Source organism: Stegostoma tigrinum, chromosome 25 (assembly GCF_030684315.1).
Source record: "Stegostoma tigrinum isolate sSteTig4 chromosome 25, sSteTig4.hap1, whole genome shotgun sequence".
Classification (NCBI taxonomy): domain Eukaryota; kingdom Metazoa; phylum Chordata; class Chondrichthyes; order Orectolobiformes; family Stegostomatidae; genus Stegostoma; species Stegostoma tigrinum.
The window spans coordinates 37,573,484-37,595,336 of NC_081378.1; the positions used below are offsets into that span (position 1 = coordinate 37,573,484).

Below are 21,853 nucleotides of genomic sequence, written 5' to 3' on the forward strand. Positions count from 1 at the left end.
ATTTTTCTTCCAGGTGCTTTTTTCCATATAAAGAGGTATAAGAGTAAGCTGCTGTTGTGATTTCACTCACATGAGAATTTACTTTAGATTTGTATGCTTTCTTGTTTAGAATTTACGGATCAATTTTAAGAGACTGACCTGGTCTAGTCAAGTGGGTTTTGCCTCTAGCAGGTTGTTTTGCCGAGCAGAGCTGCTTATGTCATTCCTCACGTTGTAAAAAATTAGATGTTGATAACATGGCATTGAAGAATCTAATAACCAGCTTACTAGTATATACAAATATTACATTCACAGGCACAACAGTATCAGGCTAACATTAAGCTATTAGATTACTACTGAGTAACATTCTTCTGGTCACCTGTCATACTTCAGAGTGGGGTCAAAGTTCTTTATATCATCAGTTACGTGATGATTTGTTATGATAGAGTGATGATTTGAAATATCTCTCAAATATATATTGACACATTGACCACGAAATATTTTATGATGCCTGACACTCAGCTTTCCAGAAAGAGGGAAAGAACTTGTAATTATGAAGAACATATTATGACAGAGTTGAGGAAAAACTTCTTCACCCAGAGACTGGTGGGTATATGGAATGCTCTGCCCCAGAAGGCAGTGGAGGCCAACTCTCTGGATACTTTCAAGAAAGAGATGGATAGAGCTCTTAAAGATAGTGGAATCAAGGGTTATGAGGATAAGGCAGGAACAGGATACTGATTGTGGATGATCAACCATGATCATTATGAATGGAGGTGCTGGCTCGAAGGGCCAAATGGCCTACTCCTGCACCTATTGTCTATTGTCTATCCAGATGCCCTATTGCACTTCACAGTCAATGAATGACTTCTGTAATCTAATCATTATTAATTATTAATTTTCATAGTGCTAATTCTCACCAACAACAGTAATTCAAATGATAGTTCGTCTATCTTAGTGATTTTGACTGAGGCATAACTAATGGTCAGAAATCCAGTGCACTGAAGAGTGCGGTTTGAGTGTAAGGAAATAGATGGTCGTACCGACTACCCAAAAGAGGGCCGAATATTCAAGAAGTGGTTAGGATGGTGAAATCCCACCCATTGGACTTGGAGCAATTTCCATCTCCTGAGCTCCCAGTGATTTAGACTGCTGCCTAGTGACCAGACCAAAGGGAGGAGGGAGGTTGCAAAAGGGGGGCTACAGGAATTGTGGAGAGCTCACTAGCCTTGGGAAAACCTACATGACTGAAAGCAACAGAAAAGTCTCTCAGATTGCAGCAGCCTTTTGAATTTGAACTGACTTCTGCCTCTAGTGGCTGTCAGGAGTTGTACCTCACATGAAGCCTGCCCCGCTCCTTCCAGGTGAATGTTTAAACCACACTCATTCTGACTTCATGCCACTTTATTTAAAATTGGCTACCCTTTCATAAACCTAGATACTTCTTAAAAACTAGTAATCAAATGAGTAAACCCAAAGAATGTCTGCTCCTTTAACTCTGATTTTGTTCTCTTAAAAGATGAGCAACATGACAACGTACTGCAGATGTCGTTCCTCCAGTTTCTGATGATGACACCATGAGCTGCACACTCATGAACATACGCTCCCAATCCTGCACACAGACAGTCGTTGATGTTCTCACAGGCACAGGTGGCAGCTGCACACATCTAAGTAAATAAAAATGTGAAAGCTAAAGCAGTAATATTTTGTAGCAAGACAAAATGACATTTGACAATGTATCTAACATATTAAACTCATCTCCACCATGTAGAATCATTTAATACAATCTTATATAATCCACAGAACTAAACATGGTTAAATTTCCTCTCCTTAAATTGTGGATACTGGGAAAATCTCATTAGCCATTATTCAATGAAACCATATATTATACAAAATTATGATTCTTAATCCATCAGCTAGAATCCACACTGAACATTTAAAACAGATACTTTAGTGTACCTCCAACTCATATCCACATATGGCTACATGACTTGCATTACTATACCTTCTATGCAATCCAGCATGTTTGTGAAAGACCATCAAAGTCAAAGACAATGATCTCAGGAGAATGAGTAAATTTCACGTCCCTCTTCTAGCACAATTGCCTGGGGTATTCAACTGGGCAGACATAAACCATTAAACCTAATCACTTGAACAATAGGACCTTTTTTTGCTGGGGTGTGGGGGTGTGTTTCTCAGACATGATCTAAAATATACCAGCCACTCCCATGTTTGAATCACTGGGCGATACTGATGTGACAAAGCTATCCCGTTGTGTGCACAAACATCTGCCTTATCTGCAGTACAGGAGAAACAACTGAAGAAACAAGACCCAAGAGGGTTGAAGATAACAAAGTGTGGAGCTGGATGAACACAGCAGGCCAAGCAGCATCTCAGGAGCACAAAAGCTGATGTTTCAGGCCTAGATTCATCATCAGAGAGGGGGATGGGGAGAGGGAACTGGAATAAATAGGGAGAGAGGGGGAGGCGGACCGAAGATGGAGAGAAAAGAAGATAGGTGGAGAGAGTATAGGTGGGGAGGTAGGGAGGGGATAGGTCAGTCCAGGGAAGACGGACAGGTCAAGGAGGCGGGATGAGGTGGTAGGTAGGAAACAGAGGTGCAGCTTGAGGTAGGAGGAAGGGATGGGTGAGGGGAAGAACAGGTTAGGGAAGTGGAGGCAGGCTGGGCTGGTTTTGGGATGCAGTGGGGGGAGGGGTCGAGCTGGGCTGGTTTTGGGATGCAGTGGGGGAAGGGGAGATTTTGAAGCTTGTGAAGTCCACATTGATACCATTGGGCTGCAGGGTTCCCAAGCGGAATATGAGTTGCTGATCTTGCAACCTTCGAGTGGCATCATTGTGGCACTGCAGGAGGCCCATGATGGACATGTCATCTAAAGAATGGGAGGGGGAGTGGAAATGGTTCACGACTGGGAGGTGCAGTTGTTTATGGCGAACCGAGTGGAGGTGTTCTGCAAAGCGGTCCCCAAGCCTCCGCTTGGTTTCCCCAGTGTAGAGGGAGCCACACCGGGTACAATGGATACAGTATACCACATTGGCAGATGTGCAGGTGAACATCTGCTTAATATGGAAAATCATCCTGGGGCCTGGGATGGGGGTGTGGGAGGTGGTGTGGGGGTAAGTGTAGCACTTCCTGCGGTTGCAGGGGAAGGCACCGGGTGTGGTGGGGTTGGAGGGGAGTGTGGAGCGGACAAGGGAGTCGCAGAGAGAGTGGTCTCTCCGGAAGGCAGACAAGGGTGGGGATGGAAAAATGTCATGGGTGGTGGGGTCGGATTGGAGATGGCGGAAGTCTCGGAGGATGATGCTTTGTATCCGGACGTTGGTGGGGTGGTATGTGAGAACGAGGGGGATCCTCTGGGGGTCGTTGTGGCGGGGGCAGGGTGTGAGGGATGTGTAGCGGGAAATGCGGGAGATGCGGTCGGGGCGTTCTTGACCACTGCGGGGGGACAGTTGCGGTCCTTGAAGAACTTGGACATCTGGGATGTGCGGGAGTGGAATGATCGTCCCCTTGATCATGATCCCACCCCCGAGCACCCAACCTCATCATCAAACCCGCAGACAAGGGAGGCGCAGTGGTAGTATGGCGCACTGACCTCTACATCGCCAAGGCCAAACGCCAACTCTCCAACACCACCTCCTACTGCCCCCTCGATCATGACCTCACCCCCGAGCACCACCTCTCCACTCAAGAGGGTTGCTTTGCTCTTTCTCTCTCTTACTCTTACCCAACTTGCAAGCTTTGAAACCCTTTTTCCTGATTATAACCATAGACACCCTGCAGACAAAGACTTCTCGAAGGAACTCAACTCACAACATTATCTGCAGAAAAGTTAAAAAAAACAACTGCTTACATGATTACATTGATGAGGGAAAGCATCAGGACCACCAAATTGTGTGTGTTTATATGAGGCATAAAGTCAGAGGGCCAGTGTGAGCTATTACTTTACTTAGACAAAACTAAGAACAATAAATTAGCCTCTTTTCTATGTCAAAACTCAAAAAGAACCTGCCTGTATCTTTCATATTAATAGTTTGTGCACTTTTCAACACTCACTGGATTGGCAAGCATGGCCTTTTCAAACCAAAAATCATGTCTTTGACAGTCAAAGAAGGAAAGTGAATGAGGGTAGCCAGTTGACCCCTCCTCACCCAATAGTAAAAGAAATATCACCCTGTTTAAAATCAGGTTAACTCTATACAAAACGAGCATTGATTAGGGATCTTTCTGTTCATTTTTTGACAACTTTTCCTTCATATTAAAAGTGAAACATTTTGTAACCTTTTGACTCCCAATGATTACTTACTTTATAATATGGTTCATAACTGATTGTAGAGTGGCACACAGAGAAAGGACCTTTCGGATCTTTTATGACGTAGCAGTAAAATTTTGCATAATTTTCTGAAATAAATTGTTTTTTAAAAATAACATTTATTGTAAGAAAACAAAGTATTCGATTTAAAAGATATTTCTGTAAAGTGGCCACAAATGTTCATATGCAGTATAGAACTTTCTCAACAACAACAATGGAATTAATATCATTCCCTTTAAGATATTGCATGTGAAGCAGTAACATATGCCAAAGAAAGCAGTTAGAAATTTGTAGGCCAATATTGGCTAGTTGCTTTTTGACAATTAATGTATTCTTGGGTCTTGACAGCCAATGGGCTTACTGCACTTGTGGATGTGTTTGGTGGGGCAAGCAACTGGGATGTATCAGAGTCATCTCGTTGAAGTAGAAGTGGTGAGTACCAATATCACCATTGACTGGTTATTGACAATCTTCCACAGGGACAGCTAGTCAGGAAAAAACATACCAGAAAACCATTTGCTGAGGTTCCAGGGAGGGGACTTTTTTTTTAGCATCATGCCCAAGTAGAACTGAAATTTCTCATGGGAGGTGCTGGTGTCATTGCAGGACAAATTCCATGAAGCTTAATCGTGCCCCATTGCGCAGACCTGTATTCAGGTCACACAGTTGCAAAGAGGCTGGTGTTGAAGGAAAACCTAATGAGGGAGATTCATTCCCCTGAAGAATTCCTGGTCTTCACTGAGAACTGGTGTATTTGGTAGTTAACTAGTTTTCCACTCGTCTTACATACTCTTTGCTGATCTAGTTTACAAGAGTGGTATTGGGTATGCAGAAATTCAGAGACTTTACATAGACTGGGGTAGCTTAACATAAAGAAAACTGGCACAATCTAAAAAAAGTAAAACAGGACTCAGCTTGTCTCGGTAAGTTGGATGAAATCTTTCCAAAAACATTGAGTAATACAGTTAACTGATTGTCAAGCAAATGAGGAATTGATGGGGAAATTTAATCCAAGTGCTTACATAAATAATTTGATTGTTAAACATTTCCAAAATACCATAAAACCAAAAGCTTAGTATTTTAAACTTAAAGTTTTCATTTAATCCAAGTTTTTAAATTTGAAATATTCATCAATGCTTCAGTCAGGCTGGGTCAGTTTGAGCTGAAATTATTTAAAAACCAGTTGGAGACATTGATTCATGCTGAATAAAATTTACACTTTGATTTCCATTACCTGGTTTGAATGATTTAACTGATCAAACTAACTGATACTGTAATGTCTTTATGTTTTCAGAGTGCTTATCTATGCAAATTAATTGTAATCAAAATTATGATCTTAGGAATGGGAAGACAAAGAAAGAAAGAAACCTACCATTTTGGGAACTGAAACAAGAAAGAGGTGGTATTGCATCTGAGCAACTATCTTCAGTCTTCCAGGAATTAACAAAAGTAATTGGTGTAGTCTCCACAATCCCCTGTTGAGATAGAAAGTCATCCTCTGCATCATCATTGAAGACACCACATAAACCTGATGAACAAAAAGAATCAACAAAGGTCATTAGAAGAGAGCAATTGCTTCAAGTATAACTTTTTGCTGGTTAGAGGATGGTCTAATAGTACATTTTGGGTTAAGGGGTGTAAATAAAGTATTCAGTTTCTGAGTTAATGATGCTCATAGCATTGCAAGCAAAGTTAGGATGATTTACATAAATTTATTCACTGATCTCTTTTGCAGTTATGTACCTTAGATTTTAACATAACTTTACCGATATTGAAAACAGTTGTAAAAATTTTTATTCAAAATGATGCAATTTATACCAGAACCATTATATCGGAGCTGAAAGATGGTGTAGCATTATTAAATATACTATCTGTTTTACTCTGAGTTTAATCCTATTTTCTAGGTATGATACATGAGACAAACATGCATGTGTGGCACAGGGTTCACATGTGCAAAATATTACAAGTGTACTGGTTGTACTAAATAGCCAAATTGTACTAATGTACTCAGGGATCTCTCATAGTGGGCCAAGGGTTACCAGGGAATTCCAAAGTGTGGTTTCTGATCCTCCATTTGATTCAAAGGAAACAATTTGAGGTTGCAACCTATGAGGGAACAATGAATGCTGCAAAGCGTGGACAAAATGCTAACAGCCATGATGCCACTTTAAGTCCTCTTGTTTAAATCCGTGCATGTTTGGCCGTAAAGGCAGATCGTTGATGCCTGATTATTATTGCATGAAATTCTGTGACAAATTCTTTTAAAAAAAATCTCTGCAGTGTAGACAACTCACACCATGCTGAATTTCTGCACACTGGTAAATTTACAGAATATTTTGTAGCTGATCCAGATCTGTGCCTTGCCTGAGATTGTAGTCTCTTACTTTTCTACAACGGAAGGACAGATCTCCTTAAGTGAGCTGGATATTAGATAATCACTAATATTATGCTTTAATATTTATCTTTTATATGTGCACAGTGAATTTGTCACCTAGCTGAAAATGCAGTTCCTGCTTAGAGCTTTTGCTGATGACCACCATTTTGTCCATGTTAGTTAGCTCCAATACAAAAACTGTATTCCACTCACCTCCTTCCTCAAAAATGTCATTTTTTTGTGCTCAATTTTTACCCCTTTTAGTCCTTACAATGTTGTAACATGGGTTGTCATTCCTAGTCCAAACAGATACTCTCCACTGACAAGAAATGTGCTAGTGGATAGGGGCGGAATGAATGTCAATTACTTTGAAGCGACTCTGTCCACTGCCTGCAATATTATAGAATCTGTTCCAGTGGATCCCATTCCCAGTTGCTGAAGCCAGAACTATTATTGAAGCACTTCCACTGGAAGATGTAGTTTGATTGTAATCCTGTAGCCATATGCATTTAAATGACTATTTCAACTTAGACATACCTTTTGTGCTGTTTTTTAAACCCTCAGACAGTGAGATGTAAAGCTGCATAACAGGAAATATCTGCACTTGCATTTTCAGGCCAAATGTTGTTGTGACTTGAATGAACATTGAGGATTGCCAAAATATTGTTATTCCACCTAGTTTAGAGAAAACATATTTCTTCATTCACATTTGATCATTTTATGAAATAGCCCTTACTGCACTGAAATGCTAAGAAATACTGCAGCGGTGTTGGATCAAATCTGACACAATTTATGCTCTCACTAACCATTAGAATTACAGAAGTGTGAATGAGTCATGTCATGCTGAGATGTTGATAAATGCAGAAATCTTCATCATATTTAAACACAACTTGGATAAGTGCTGCAACCTACATGACTGTAGACCAAAAGCTGGATGTGGTTATTTTTCAGCTGGTCACAGGCACAATGGCTAAATAAATGCATTCTCTGCTGTAAATACCAATAATGCAGGATGTGAGTTTGCTCGCTGAGCTGGAAGGTTAGTTTTCAGACGATTCGTCACCATTCTAGGTAACATCAGCAGTGAGCCTCCGATGAAGCTTCATCGGAGGCTCACTGATGATGTTACCTAGAATGGTGACGAAACGTCTGAAAACTAACCTTCCAGCTCAGCGAGCAAACTCACATCCAGAAACTCAACCTGAGCTACAAATCTTCTCAAAACTCGCTAGCACTTATAATGCACTCGGATGGAACAAAACATTCTTTACCTGTTCTCAGAGGAATTGCTGCCAGATTTCCATCAAAATGAACATTGCCTTCATTGTTGAAAACAAAGGAGTTCTATAAAAGAAAGCAAACTTGATATGTATCATTTTAGTGACAGAACTGAAGTATACATAACGAACTGCAATACAAATTCTCACCTGATTTTTAGTTAGGGTAACACGCTGCAAACATGTCTGTTTAAATGCGAGCTGACATTCATGGATCTCTACCCTGATGCTCCAGTTCTCTGTCTGTAGGAAGAACATTGAGAAATGGAGAAGTCAGAAATAATTCAGATGGGTACAATTGTGCTTACACCATCAGTTATACATTTGCTTTTTAAAAAAATGGTTTTAAATGAGCTTAAAACAGAGGGAACATACAAAAACAGCATAATACGAGCAATCTCCAATCATGTGATAATTATAATTGTCAAATGTTGTGATGAATGTTGCTGCTTCAATTTTGCATCTTCCAACACAATTCAGGTGGATACATGACCATGCTCCAGATTCACAAGTGCTAAAATGAAAAGAAAAAGTGACAAAATTGAGATTTTATTCTAAAATATTTGAATGTTGTTAATGACTACAGATCAGATCTACAATGTAAAGCCTACCATGACTGACAAGAAGTTGTCCTGTTCTCTCCTGACTCATAAATCTGCCCACCATATTCACAAGGACAATCCAATTTCTGGATACAGCTGTTTGTTTTCCTTATGTTATCAAGAACGGTGCCTGAAATACATTCAAAACAAATTTATAAGTATGTTTCTGTATTCATATAAAAAACTAAAAATAGTTTTCATGCTGTAACTAATCCAATAAAACCATTAACAAAAACGGGAAGAACTGCAGATGCTGTAAATCAGAAACAAAATTAGAATTTGCTGGAAATGTTTAGCAGGATTGGCAGCATTTATGGAGAGAAATCAGAGTTAATGTTTCAGGACCAGTGGCCCTTCCTCAGAATACCTCAGTTCTGAGGAGTCATTGGACCCGAAACTTTAAACTCTGATTCTCTCCAATAAAATCATTCTTTGATGACATTTCTGTTCTAACATTCTTTCACTGCAACCAAAGCATGATAGCAATGATGCTGGAAATCTGTAACAATCTCAGAGAATGCTGGAGAAACTCAGCAGGTCTGACAGCATTCTGAAAAATAAAGTCATACTGCACTCGAAGTATTAACTCTGATTCTCTCTCCCCAGATATGCCTGACCTGCTGAGTTTCTCCAGCATTCTCTGAGATTGTTACAGACTTCCAGCATCATCGCTATCATGCTCAGCAGGTCTGACAGCATTCTGAAAAAAAAGTCATACTGCACCGAAATATTAACTCTGATTCTCTCTTCCCAGATATTGTCTGACCTGCTGAGTTTCTCCAAAATCCTGTGTTTGTTTATTTTACTACAACTTGTTTTGCTTCACTGCTGGGTCAATCAGGAAAATAAGAAATTTTCACATCACTATTTCTAAAATTTTTTGTTTGTGTCATTTGTTCATGATCAACAGTAGAAGCAGGAAGTTTTGGTTCCTTATCATGCATTCAATGTTGATTTCTACAGGAGGGCAGCATTATTAAAAAATGGATTCAACCACTGGTTCTTTCCTCATACCCTTCAGGGGAAAGATAATTCTTTTGTCACACTTCCACAATGTAGCAATTACAAAGATTAAAGAGAAAGGTAATTATCAAAAGTTCAAAGGTGCCCCTATGTGTTAAAAATCTCTTGCATTATAGGTTATTGCTCAGCATTGCCCATTAGAATTGAAAGTGCTGTTTGAATTTGCACGGTCAATGGAAATGCACTTAATTAGCTACGAGAGGTCCCTCAAAGCATTGCGGAGGATTGTCCACCACTTATCCAAAATGAGAAAACCTTCAGCAGCCATCATACAACTTTAACACTGTGCGTAAGGGGGCCTTTTTAAAAGAAAATCTTTTCTTTGGAGCCCAAGTGAAACAACTCCACAGAGGCCAGTATATTGTCACCAAGTCACCCTTTATTTATGCATAAAGGTCCCATGAGTCTAGTACTGCCTCATTCACAGCCAGCTCTCAGAGTACCAGTATGTCTAACACTCACCTTTTTCTCTGCCAGCCAGAGCTTCCTGATTGGACCATATAACAATACCAATCAAGGAACTCATATTCTATGAGGCCCAGCTGGGTGGCCTTGTTACAATCATCACATCCATCCCCCTCTGAATCCAAGGGAATAGGTGGTCTTTTTAAAGCAGACCAAGTAAAGGATTGTAGTCCATGATTGAGGATGGGATGACCTAATGGTATTATCACTGGTTTGCTGACCCAGAGAACCCAGATAATGTTTTGGAGACTCAGGATTGAATCCCACCAGGACAGATGGTAGAGTTTGAAGAAGTATAATTCTGGAATTAAGTATCTAGTAATGACCATGAATCCATTGTCAATTGTTGGGGAAAACCCATCTGGTTCACTAATGTCCTTTAGGGAGGGAAATTACCATTGTTACCTAGTCTGGCCTACATGTGACTCTGGACCCACAGCAACGTGGTTAACTCTGAACTGCCATCTGGGTAATTAGGAATGGGCAATAAATGCTGCCTAGCCAGCGCTGCCCCTCATCCCATTAATGTATAAAAAAATCACAAATGTTTGTCCATGAAGTTATCAGTGGAATTTCTTAACTTCAAATATGATTGCTAACCCTTCTTTCTCTATCTGGGTGTATTTACACTCTGCATTAGCCAAAGTTCTGAATGCATACGTTATGGGGTGTTCCTCTCCATTCGATCACCTGTAAGTTAAAACGACCCCGATGCTATATGGAAAGGTATCGCATGTTAATATCTTGGAGTACAGGTTTATAGTTCATTGAAAGTGGAGATGCAAGTAGACAGGGCAGTGAAGAAGTGGTTTAGTATGCTTGCCTTTATTGCATTGTGTTTAGGAGCTGGGAGGTTATGTTGCAGCTGTACAGGACATTGAATAGGCCACTTTCAGAACACTGTATTTAATTCTGGTCTCCTTGCTCTAAGAAGGATGTTATGAAACTTGAAAGGGTTTGGAAGAGATTTACAAGGATGATGCCTGAGTTGAAGGATTTAAAATGTAGGGAGATACTGAATAGGTTAGTGGAATGTTGGGGTCTGAGGGGTGACCTTATAGAGGTTTATAAGGTCATGTTTAGGGTGAATAGCCAAGTTTTTTTTTCCCTGGTGTGGAGGAGTCCAAAACCAGAGGGCATTGGTTTAAGGTGAGAGGGGAAGATTTAGAAAGGACCTAATGGGAAACTTTTCTCATGCAGAGGATGGTGCATGTATGGAATAAGCTGCCAGAGAAAATGGTGGGGATGGGTACAATTACATTATTTAAAACACACCTGGATGGGTATGGGAATAGGAATGGTTTAGTGAGAAATGGATTGCGTGCTGGAAAATGGGACTAGGTTAATTTAGGATATCTGGTAAGCATGGTTGAGTTGGACTGAAGGGTCTGTTTCCATGCTGTATAACTCTATGACTCTATGACCAGATATTTCTTGGGATCACAGTGTGCCAACACTTTGGAGGATGACAGCTGTTTCTTTACTTCACTGAAAGCTAGGGCTTGTTAACGTGACAATTTTCAAGGATGGCACTTTCTTTAGGAGTTGATGCAAAAGTGCCAGGATAGAGGCTGGGTTATGTATATAAACTTTCCAGCACAATTTACCAGCCCAGGAAATAACCTAAGCTCCTGGACAGACGTGGGAGCTGGGGCTTCCGTTGCTCATCCTCACTTTATCTTCCAATGGGTATAACCCCATCTTGTCATCTCTATAGCCCAGAGTAGGTCACTTAGCACACTTGAACCATGCATTTTTCCTTCTAAGGCATACGCCCACCTTGGTGAAATGCTTTAGGACTGTAGCCAAGTTCTCTAAGTGGTCCTTATTGGTCATCCCTGTTATTAGAACGTCAAAATAGGTAAATGGTGACTTGGGATAGACTTTCCAAAATGTTCTCCACTGTTGGCTAAAAAATTGAACAGGCTGATGATACCATGATACCAAATGGCAGGCACGTATATTGGTACAAACATGCATGGGTATTAAATGTGGCATTCTTCTTGATTTCTCATCTACATGCAATTGCAAGGAAATGTGGCTTGTGTCCGCTTCTTGAAAGAGAGAACACTTGCTAGCTTTGCTTATCAGAGGGACTGGTTATTTATATAGCTGCGAAAAGTGGTTTACAATTTGTTTAAAACCCACACAAAGGTGAACTGACCCATTAGGCCTCAACATCGCTGCTACCGATGCTGCCCATTCTGCAAATTGGACATGTTTAATGATTCCTTCACTTTCTAGTCTTCTAATTTTCTATATCTACTTAAATGGCACTGGGCAGGCCTTGCAGAATCGTGGGGTTGAGTCCTGCTCAAATGCAGGGTGGCCTTGGCTCCTATGATAGTCCCTAGACCTTCCTAGAAAACCTCCGGGTACATAATCAGGCAGCCATTTTCTAATTGAAAATTGTTGAGCCAGTCTAGGTGAATCTTTCTCAATCAATTGCATCCCATCAAGCTTGGGCCTGAGCATTTTACTCCAATCACTAGCAGCTGAACCAGTTGTTTTTCATAAGAGACTGGAACCAAAGTTGCACCCATGATCTGTAAAGGTTCCCCAATAGAGGTCCTCTGACAAACCAAGATCTTAAACAGACTTAAGGACTGGAGTCCAGAAAGAATTTTGTTAAAAACTGGTACTGCAGTCATTTATATAACTGAGCCGGTCTAATGCCCATTAGTATTCAATGACCCTGCAACCAAGCATTTATTTTCACAGGTTCTGATTTGGATGTTGCTGACCAATTTAACTATTCCAAACCATGTGTAGGTGGACATTCCAGGGTATGCACCATCCTGGATACCAGCGTGTAAGTTACCTTACTTAACTTAAGTCCAGTAGGACTCTCTATCTGTGTCGAGTCCACATACATAGAATCCCTACAGTGTGGAAACCTCCGCCCTACAAGTCCACACTGATCCTCAGAACATGAGGCAGCAACTAGGATTGCTTGCTGGCCAGGATATTGCATGATGTCACCCTCTATGACAGCGGCTGGAATTAGCTCAAATGGAGACAAACATTCCATAGTGTATGAATTCAGGACTGTGGTTAATGCAGGGTGTAAAAACACCCAGATGCAGAAAGAAGGATTGGCGGTTGTATTTGAGTCAGCAAGTTCCACTAGTACCTTTATGGGTGAAAATTTGTAATAATCACGGATCACAAACCCCTACTTTGTCTGCTTAAAAAGAACTGGCCTTTGTCCTCGGACTCAGACGGGGAGGGATGTCGTGGTTGTAACGAGGTCAGCCAGGTTAACCTCTACTCAGATGCTTCCCTAGCTTGGAGCCCACAGAACACACAAATCAATCTGAAGTTAAAAATGTCCCACCTCCATGTATGACCTTCGCAAATATAACAAGCTTAAAATGAACCAATGGGTTGGGAGAAATCAGTTGTGGAGAACTCCATGACTATGTCCTCTCCTGAAAATGTTTCCTTTGACCTCAAAGAAAGTTGGCAATTTTGAATTATTTTCCTAATTAAACTGTTCAGAGATATATTGATGTATCTCTGAAGCAGATGGGATGTCGATCTGTGCCTCCTGGCTCAACTGAATTGCTGAATCTTGGCCACTTTGAATTTTGATTTTTTTTTCAATCTACTGTCTAATCAAGCTGTCCAGGGATGTTGTTACACAGCTCTGGAGCAGGTAGGAGTTGAACCCAGACCCCCTGGTTCAGAGATATGTATATTACCAATGCACCACATAAGCCCCATGGCATTGGATTTTGTTTGGTTGACCTATTTTTCTAATCAACCTGTTTGGAGATGTTATTAAATACCTCTGGAGCAGACAGGGTTCGAAGCCAGGTCTCCCAGTCCAGGATTAGGGTCACGACCACTGTGCCACAAGATCACTCACCCTCCCCCTCCCTGGTTGGAAAACTAATTGAGGTAATATGAAGCAGATCCATTCAATTAGGGTAAAAAGCAAAAGAACTGTGGATGCTGTAAATCAGGAATGAAAACAAAGTTGCTGGAAAAGCTCAGCAGTCTGTGAAGGAGAAAATAGAGTTAGAGTTTCAGGTCCAGTGATCCTTCCTCAGAAGTTCCTCAATTAGTTAGAGTGCAAGGTTCTTTCTGATTTCTAATAAAAGTTCTTTCCAAATCCCTCTATTCTAGGGAATTTCCATATTTGGCTCCTGTCCGAGCTTCTCTAAACCTTAACCCATTCAAAAAATGTGATATTTGGAAATGGTATAATGGCATGACAGCTAAATTAAACATATTTTTGAAAAAAGACATGATAGTTTAAAAGCTATTGTAGAACATTTCCAAAATATTTTATGTTAAAAATAATCCTTGGATCGAAATAAAAGACAAAGTTAGTTTTCAATGAATGAATATGATTACCGTCTGGACACTGGCAGGTATTCACACACTGATTGCACTGGAGCTGAGGTTTTGGACTGGTGCAGGTTGGAACACATGCTGTACCGCATTGCTTATAAATCTGACCCGCAGGACACTTGGGCTGTCCTGAAATAGAAAAGCATTTCTTGTTATTTTTTTCCATTTTGATCATTTGATTACACGAAGGTGATGAAAGGCAGATACAAATTATTTCGCTCACTTTAGACGTTTCATTAATTGATGGCAGTTTAATGACTGGCTCGAATTTTATGACACAAATCCTTAATAGCATGATTTATTGGTTTGATTACTTACCGCAAATGGTTGTTATCTGCAAATTCTTGAAGGATGCAAGAAATTCTTTGTTACATTGCCGCACAACTTCTGCAAGAGTCGCACATACGCAGCTAGATTCTTTACAGACGCAAGTGTCTATCTGACACATTTTCAAATACTTGGAAAAAGTGTCGGGCTCAAAACAGGGTAAGTACTTGGATATTTCTTCACATTTCTAAAAATGAAGATAAAAATGTAATAAAGGTTTTGCACAGAAAATGTTAAGGCCCTGCCCTCGGATAACGGAGTAACCTACCACAGCAACGTTTAAACCAGGGCAAAAAACAACTTAAAATAAAACTGTAGCACATAGAACGGAACATACTTGGAATACCTGAGCTCCATTTTGAAGTATATAGAATGAGTCAGACCTGTAGGTATCATCAATAGCTTTTACTGGGTTTTCCTTATGACATTATGAAAGGGGCACTCAATGAATATCAGAACATGGACAAGCTCAGAGGAATGGAGGGATTTCAGGGTGTTTGTACGTAGCTCCTTGAAGGTGATAGGATAGGTTGATAGGGTGGTTTGAGAAGATATATTAGACATTTGCCTTTATCAGTTATGACATAGATTATAAGAGCAAGGAGCTTATGTTGGACTAGTACAAAGCTTTGCTTAGGCCGCAATTGGAGTGCTGTGTGCAGTTCCGGTCACCACACTATAGCAAGGATGTGCTTGTACTTGACAAGATGCACAGGAAATTCACCAGGAGTTTGCCTGGGATGGAAAGTTTCAGGTGTGAAGAGAAGCTGAATCAGCTCAGACTGTTTTCTCTCGAGCTGAGAAGGTTGACGGGGGAGCATGATTGAGGTGTATAAGATTAGGAGGGGCATGGACAGGGTGGTTAGAAAGTAGCTGCTCCTCTTAGTTGAAGGTTGTGGCATGGTGACTCAGTGGTTAGCAGCGTCAGGCACCTGAGTTCAATCCTGACCTCAGGTGACTGTCTGTGCGGAGTTTGCACACTCCTCACTTGTCTACATGGATTTCCTTCCACAGTCCTAAGATATGTAGGTTATGTGGATTGCCATGCTAATTTGACCATCATTTTAAGAGATATGTAGGTCAAGTGGATTAGCCATAGCGAATACAAAGGTACAGGGATAGTGTGGGGGTTCAGTCTGGGATGCTGTTTGGAGGGTTGGTATGGACTTCATGGGCTGAGTGGCCTGCTTTTGCACTGTAGCAATTTTATGATCTTATAACTTTAAGCGCAAGGGCAGGAAGTTTAAAGTGGATTTGAGGAAAAAAATTGCTTCACACAAGGTAGTGAAAATCTCTGGAGTGCACTGTCTGGGAAAACAGTTGAAGTGGGAAACCTTACAACCTTTAAAACGCACTTGGATGAGCACTTGAAATGTCGTACCATACAAGGCTATGGGTCAAGTGTTAGATGACTGTGTGATGCGAAGTTCTGATTGGCACAGTGCTGGAAATGTCTGATCTTGGAAGTCTGTGCACTGGCAAATCATTTTATTTGTAAGGACCAGACAGCAATCTGGCTCTATAAAAATCAGCACAAATGCTGAGAGAAATGGCCAAAAGTTGACATATCTGGGCCTTTCCCATTTCTGTTGGGGCTCCACTGATCTTCTGTAGAGTTTACAGTGGCAGAGCAGCAGAATTCTGCTGGGTTATTTGCATATTTGTGGTACTGATGTTTTATCTTTAGTAGAATGTAAGAAAGTGGTACTTTTTGAAAATTTACATCGCCTCACCTCAGTAGGTGCACATTAAATAAGGGAACTTGCTAAATGTGATGTTGAAAGATCATAGCTGCTCAATTGCCCTCCTGTAGGTGTCTCTGGTTATAAACTTACCGAGCTTTGTTTACACTGTACATCTTCATGGAAGCTGCTATCACATACGTGGCCTAAAACATCCAGCTTATTTGCCTCAAAAAAAGTGGAATCTGTAAAACGAATATATGACAACAGAACTCAACAAATGATAGGAAACTTGTTAGTAATTACAAATCATAACTCTATTTCTCATTCCAACAAGAAAAATTTATTTGTGTTAACATTTTACCATGAGAAGTTTTGATGTCATCAAATTTTCCACACAGGCCACAGAGTTGTCCTTTATATTCATTGTCTACAGTTAACTGCAAACAGAAGTAATGAAAAATTTTAGAACGAGCTGTGTCTAAAATACTCAACATGACAATTCGAAGTCTTATCTGGGGCAATACGAATTGTAATCCATTATTATGAAAGGAGGTGTTTTTGTAAACAACTTTCCCTTTCGTTGTGTCCAGTTTGTATGAAATTGCACATTCCTGGAAGGAATTTTTAGATTGGCTTACTTTGCCCATGTAGTAAAATCATTACAGTTTCTGACACCTAAATGGCGAAACTGAAGATTACGTGGTTTATACTCATGATTGTGAAATTATTCTACTACTTCTTCCCAATGGTGTAAGATCATAAGTCCATTAGATGTAGGAGCAGAAATTAGGCCATTCGGCACATCAAGTCTGCTCTGCCATTCAATCGCAGCTAATAAGTTCCTCAACCCCATTCTCCCACTTTGTCCCGTAACCCTTGATCCCCTTGATAATCAAAAACCTATGGCTAAGAGTGGATTTAATAGAGACATACAAGATGATCAAGAGGGTTAGGTAGGGTGGACAGTGAGAGTCTTCTTCCGAGGATGATGACTTCAGCTTGTACAAGGGGGCATAGCTACAAATTGAGGGGTGATAGATTTAAGACAGATGTCAGAGGCAGGTTCTTTACTCAGAGAGTGGTAAGGGCATGGAACGCCCTGCCTGCCAATGTAGTTAACTCAGCCACATTAGGGGCATTTAAACAGTCCTTGGATAAGCATATGGATGATGACGGGATAGTGTAGGGGGAGGGGCTTAGATTAGTTCACATGTCGGGGCAACATCAAGGGCTGAAGGGCCTGTTCTGCGTTGTATTGTTCTATGTTCTATGTTCAGTCTTAAATGTACTTGATGGCCTGGCCTCCACAGCCTTCTGTGGCAGTGAATTCCATGGATTCACCACTCTCTGGCTGAAGAAGTTTCTCCTTATCTCCGTTCTAACAGGTCTTCCCTTTATTCTAAGGCTGTGCCCTCAGGCCCTAATCTTTCCTACAAATGAAAATATCTTCCCAACATCCACTCTGTCCAGGCCATTCAGTATTCTGTAAGTTTCAATTAGATCCCTCCTCATCCTTCTAAACTCCAATGAGTATGGCCCCAGAGTCCTCAAACGCTCCTCATATGTGAAGCTTTTCATTTCTGGGACCATTCTTGTGAACTTCTTCTGAACCTGCTCCAGGGCCAGTATATTGTTCCTGAGAAATGGGGCCCAAAACGGCACACAATATTCTAAATGTGACCTGACCAGAGCCTTACGGAGCCTCAGTAGTACATCTCTGCTTTTATATTCAAGACGTCTCAAAATAAATGCCAACATTGCATTTGCCTTCCTGACTACTGACTCAACCTGCAAGTTTACCTTGAGAGAACCCTGGACTAGAACTCCCAAGTCTCTTTACATTTCAGACTTATGAATTTTCTCCCAATTTAGAAAATAGTCCATGCATTTATTCTTCTTACCAAAGTGCATGACCTCACGCCTTCCCATGTTGTACTCCATCTGCCACTTCTTTTCCTACTCTCCTAACCTGTCCAAATCCTTCTGCAGCCTCCCCACCTCCTCAATATTACCCGTCTCTCTACCTTTTTTTAGTATTGTCTGCAAACGTAGCCAGAATGCCCTCAGTTCCTTCATTTAGATCATTACTGTATAAAGTGAAAAGTTGTGGTCCCAACACTGATCCTTGCAGAACACCTCTTGTCACTGGCTGCCATCCTGAGAAAGACCCACTTTTATCCCCACTCTCTGCTTTCTGCCAGACAGCCAATCTTCTATCCATGCTAGCACCTTGCCTCTAACACCATGGGCCCTTATCTTACTCAGCAGCTTCCTGTGCGGCACCTTGTCAAAGGCCTTCTTGAAGTCCAGGTCAATAACATCCATTAGCTCTTCTTGGCCTACCCTGCTTGTTACTTCCTCAAAGAATTCTAACAGATTTGTCAGGCATGACGTCCCCTTGCTGAAACTATACTGACTTTGCCCTGTTTCACCATACACTTTCAAATATTCAGAAATCTCATTCTTCACACTGGACTCCAAAATCTGACCCGCGAGTGAGGTTAGGCTAATCGGCCTATAAATTTCCATCTTTTGCCTTACTCCCTTTTTAAACAGGGGTGTCACATTAGCGATTTTCCAGTCCTCTGGGAATCTCCCTGACATTAACGATTCCTGAAAGATCACCACTAACACTTCCACTATCTCTTCAGCTATCTCTTTTAGAACTCTTGAGGTGTAGCCCATAAATCCAGGTGATTTATCCACCTTCAGTCCAATCAGTTTTATTCACACCTTTTCCTTGGAGATGGCCACCATTCTCAGCTCTACCCCTTGAATCTCTTGAATTTTTTGGGAGATTATTCATGTCTTCCACTGTGAAGACTGATGTGAAGTAATTATTCGTTCCTCAGCCATTTCCTTGTTCCCCACTACTGTCTCCACACCGTCATTTTCCAGTGGTCCAATGTCCCCTTTTGCCTCTCTTTTCTCCTTCATATACCTAAAGAAACTCTTACAGTCTTCATTTATATTACTGGCTAGCTTACCCTCATAATTAATCTTCTCCCTCCTTAGTTTTTTTTTGTTGCCCTCTGTTGGTCTTAGTAAGCCTCCCTGTCCTCTGGTTTCCCACTGCCCTTCGCCACATTATATGCTTTCTCTTTTGCTTTTATGCTATCCCCCACTTCCCTAGTCAGCCATCATTGCGTCATCCTCCCTCAGAGATGCTTCTTTTACCTAGGGATGAATTTTTGCTGTGTCTCCTGAATTCCTTCCAGAAACTCCTACCATTGCTGTTACCTTCCAAATTGCATCTCCCTGGTTACTGGCAGACTTGTTCTGGTAACAATTTTTCCTTTGCTTCAAAGAAAACATACACTTTACGAGAAATGCTGCAGGCGTTTAAACCCTGCAGAAGTTTCCAGTTTTCTTTTGTACCCACCATTGGCAAGCTTCCAATGAATGGCTTGGAATCTGAGCTATTCACACAAAACACATGTGCAACCTTTCCAGTAAAGTGTACAGCTTCCCATTTATTTATTCTGATTGTAGTATGTACACAATCTATGTTCTGAAGAAGGGTAACTGGATTTGAAACTTTAGCTGATTTCTCTCCATAGTTGCTGCCTGACCTGCTGAGTTTCACCAGCAATTTCTGTTTTTGCATACACAAAGTATTCCACACTAAATAAAATTGACAAAATCTTGCATAATAATTTTACCTTTAGTGCATCTTGATGGTTCCAAATCAAAGATATAGTGCGTTTCCTGTTATAAATCCGTGTGTAAATTCCATACGACTGAATACTTATTAGCCTGTCATCAAATGGTACTGTAACTCTGCAAAGTAAATACTGAATGAGCATGGATCAAGAATAGTATTTATATTGCAATAAGAATAGCTTCAATTTAATGTAATATAATCAAGCTAATCACAAATGATAGATAATAATTGTCACAGATCAATAGGCCCTAACATTTTGGGGAGGCAATGGCCTCGTGGTATTGTCACTGTACTGTTAATCCAGAGACCCAGATAATACTCTAGGGACCCAGGTTCGATTCCTGCCATGGCAGATGGTGGAATTTTAATTCAACAAATATCTGGAACTGAGAGTCTAATGATGACTATGAATCCAGTGTCAATTGTCAGGAAAAATCAATCTGCTTTACTAATGTCTTTTAGGGAAGGACATTGCCATCCTTACCTCTTCTGGACTACCTGTGACTCTAGACCGACAGCAATATGATTGACTCTCAACTGCCTTGTGGACAATTAGGGACAGACAATAAATGCTGCCTGACCAGCGACACCCTCATCCCAGGAATGAACAAAGAAAAAGAAGAAAAAAATTTTTTGCAAAGACTTTGATTTCATATTTATAATTGCTAGTTTATTTTCTCTCTTGAAGTTTTATTTCTTGTCCATAGGTACTTATATTCATTTGCAAGTGTTGGGCACGCTGATGAGAAAAAGGTATTTCAACGCAAGAGAAGTTTGGGATGAGGAACACAATAGGAAAATATTGGCTAATTGTGTTTGGAAGGGTTTAACCACATGAGAATGCACTTACACAGTACTTCCAGATCCTTATCCCGATATGATCCTATTTTAACTGCTTAGATGTCATGTGACCTAAGGGAAGTTGTTGGGACGGAGGGTATGGAGGTGATGGTGACTTCCATTAAGTGGATGGAGGATTTCCATTGTGGGTTTGGGATCAGGTTCGGTCTGGTGGGAGTTGTCAGAACTGCAGGGCTTTTTGTTCAAAAAAGCAAATACTTCACCTCAGGTTTTCTTTACGGCAGAAATCAGGTGTCAAAAATCTGGCTGTTGGGTCATTACAACAAGGACTAAGATGCAAGGAGTATAAGGGCTTTACAGCTGTTAGAAACACTCCAGGACCTTGCAATGCCAAAATATTGACTTGTAGCCCAATTGGGGTCAGGATCCACAATTTGAAAAGCCCTGACCAAGCAAGTTGTTGTGAAACACAAACCAGAAGGATAAATTGGTGAAATTGGAAGGGAATTGGTACAATTCTTGGTGGGGTAGGGTGGTTTGCAAGCAAAGAAACAATAGGGGCGTACTCGGGTGGTAGCTCAATGAATTGCACAGATTTTATGTTAGCATTCTGTTTAAAACAGATGAACTTTAAAAAAAAATTTTGATCTTCAATGAAAAGCAACAGCCGAATAGTTTGTTAGATTTCCAGGATGATGCGACAAGATTTTATATTTTAAAATGATTACAGGAATCTAGAATTATCGTGAGTTGCTCCAATCAATGGGATTAGCATACCAAACAGACAGAATTGGAAAGAAATTCTGCACTGAGCTCCTAATGCAATGTAACTGCTATAAGATAATACATCTTTAACAAGGTGGATTGGCCACGCTAAATTGCCAATGGTCTCCAGCAATGTGCAGGTTAGGTGGATTAGCCATGGGAAATGCAGGGTTACAGGGATAGGGTAGGGGTGTTGAACATGGG

General features: G+C 40.8%; 1 protein-coding gene across 1 annotated transcript in view; it reads right to left on the reverse strand.

Moving 5' to 3' along the window:
- The window catches only part of LOC125463424 (mucin-19-like), a 114,809-nt gene that overhangs the window by 81,011 nt on the left and 11,945 nt on the right, over nucleotides 1–21,853 (reverse strand). The window contains exons 6-18 of the mRNA XM_059654772.1: nucleotides 20,082–20,199; nucleotides 16,781–16,856; nucleotides 16,570–16,661; nucleotides 14,726–14,921; nucleotides 14,411–14,536; nucleotides 8,570–8,690; nucleotides 8,334–8,472; nucleotides 8,109–8,201; nucleotides 7,953–8,025; nucleotides 7,219–7,356; nucleotides 5,680–5,835; nucleotides 4,302–4,396; nucleotides 1,520–1,646 (exon numbers count right to left, since the gene is read on the reverse strand). Coding sequence (XP_059510755.1) covers nucleotides 1,520–1,646; nucleotides 4,302–4,396; nucleotides 5,680–5,835; nucleotides 7,219–7,356; nucleotides 7,953–8,025; nucleotides 8,109–8,201; nucleotides 8,334–8,472; nucleotides 8,570–8,690; nucleotides 14,411–14,536; nucleotides 14,726–14,921; nucleotides 16,570–16,661; nucleotides 16,781–16,856; nucleotides 20,082–20,199 — 1,550 coding nt within the window. The remainder of the gene's footprint in view (nucleotides 1–1,519; nucleotides 1,647–4,301; nucleotides 4,397–5,679; nucleotides 5,836–7,218; nucleotides 7,357–7,952; nucleotides 8,026–8,108; nucleotides 8,202–8,333; nucleotides 8,473–8,569; nucleotides 8,691–14,410; nucleotides 14,537–14,725; nucleotides 14,922–16,569; nucleotides 16,662–16,780; nucleotides 16,857–20,081; nucleotides 20,200–21,853) is intronic.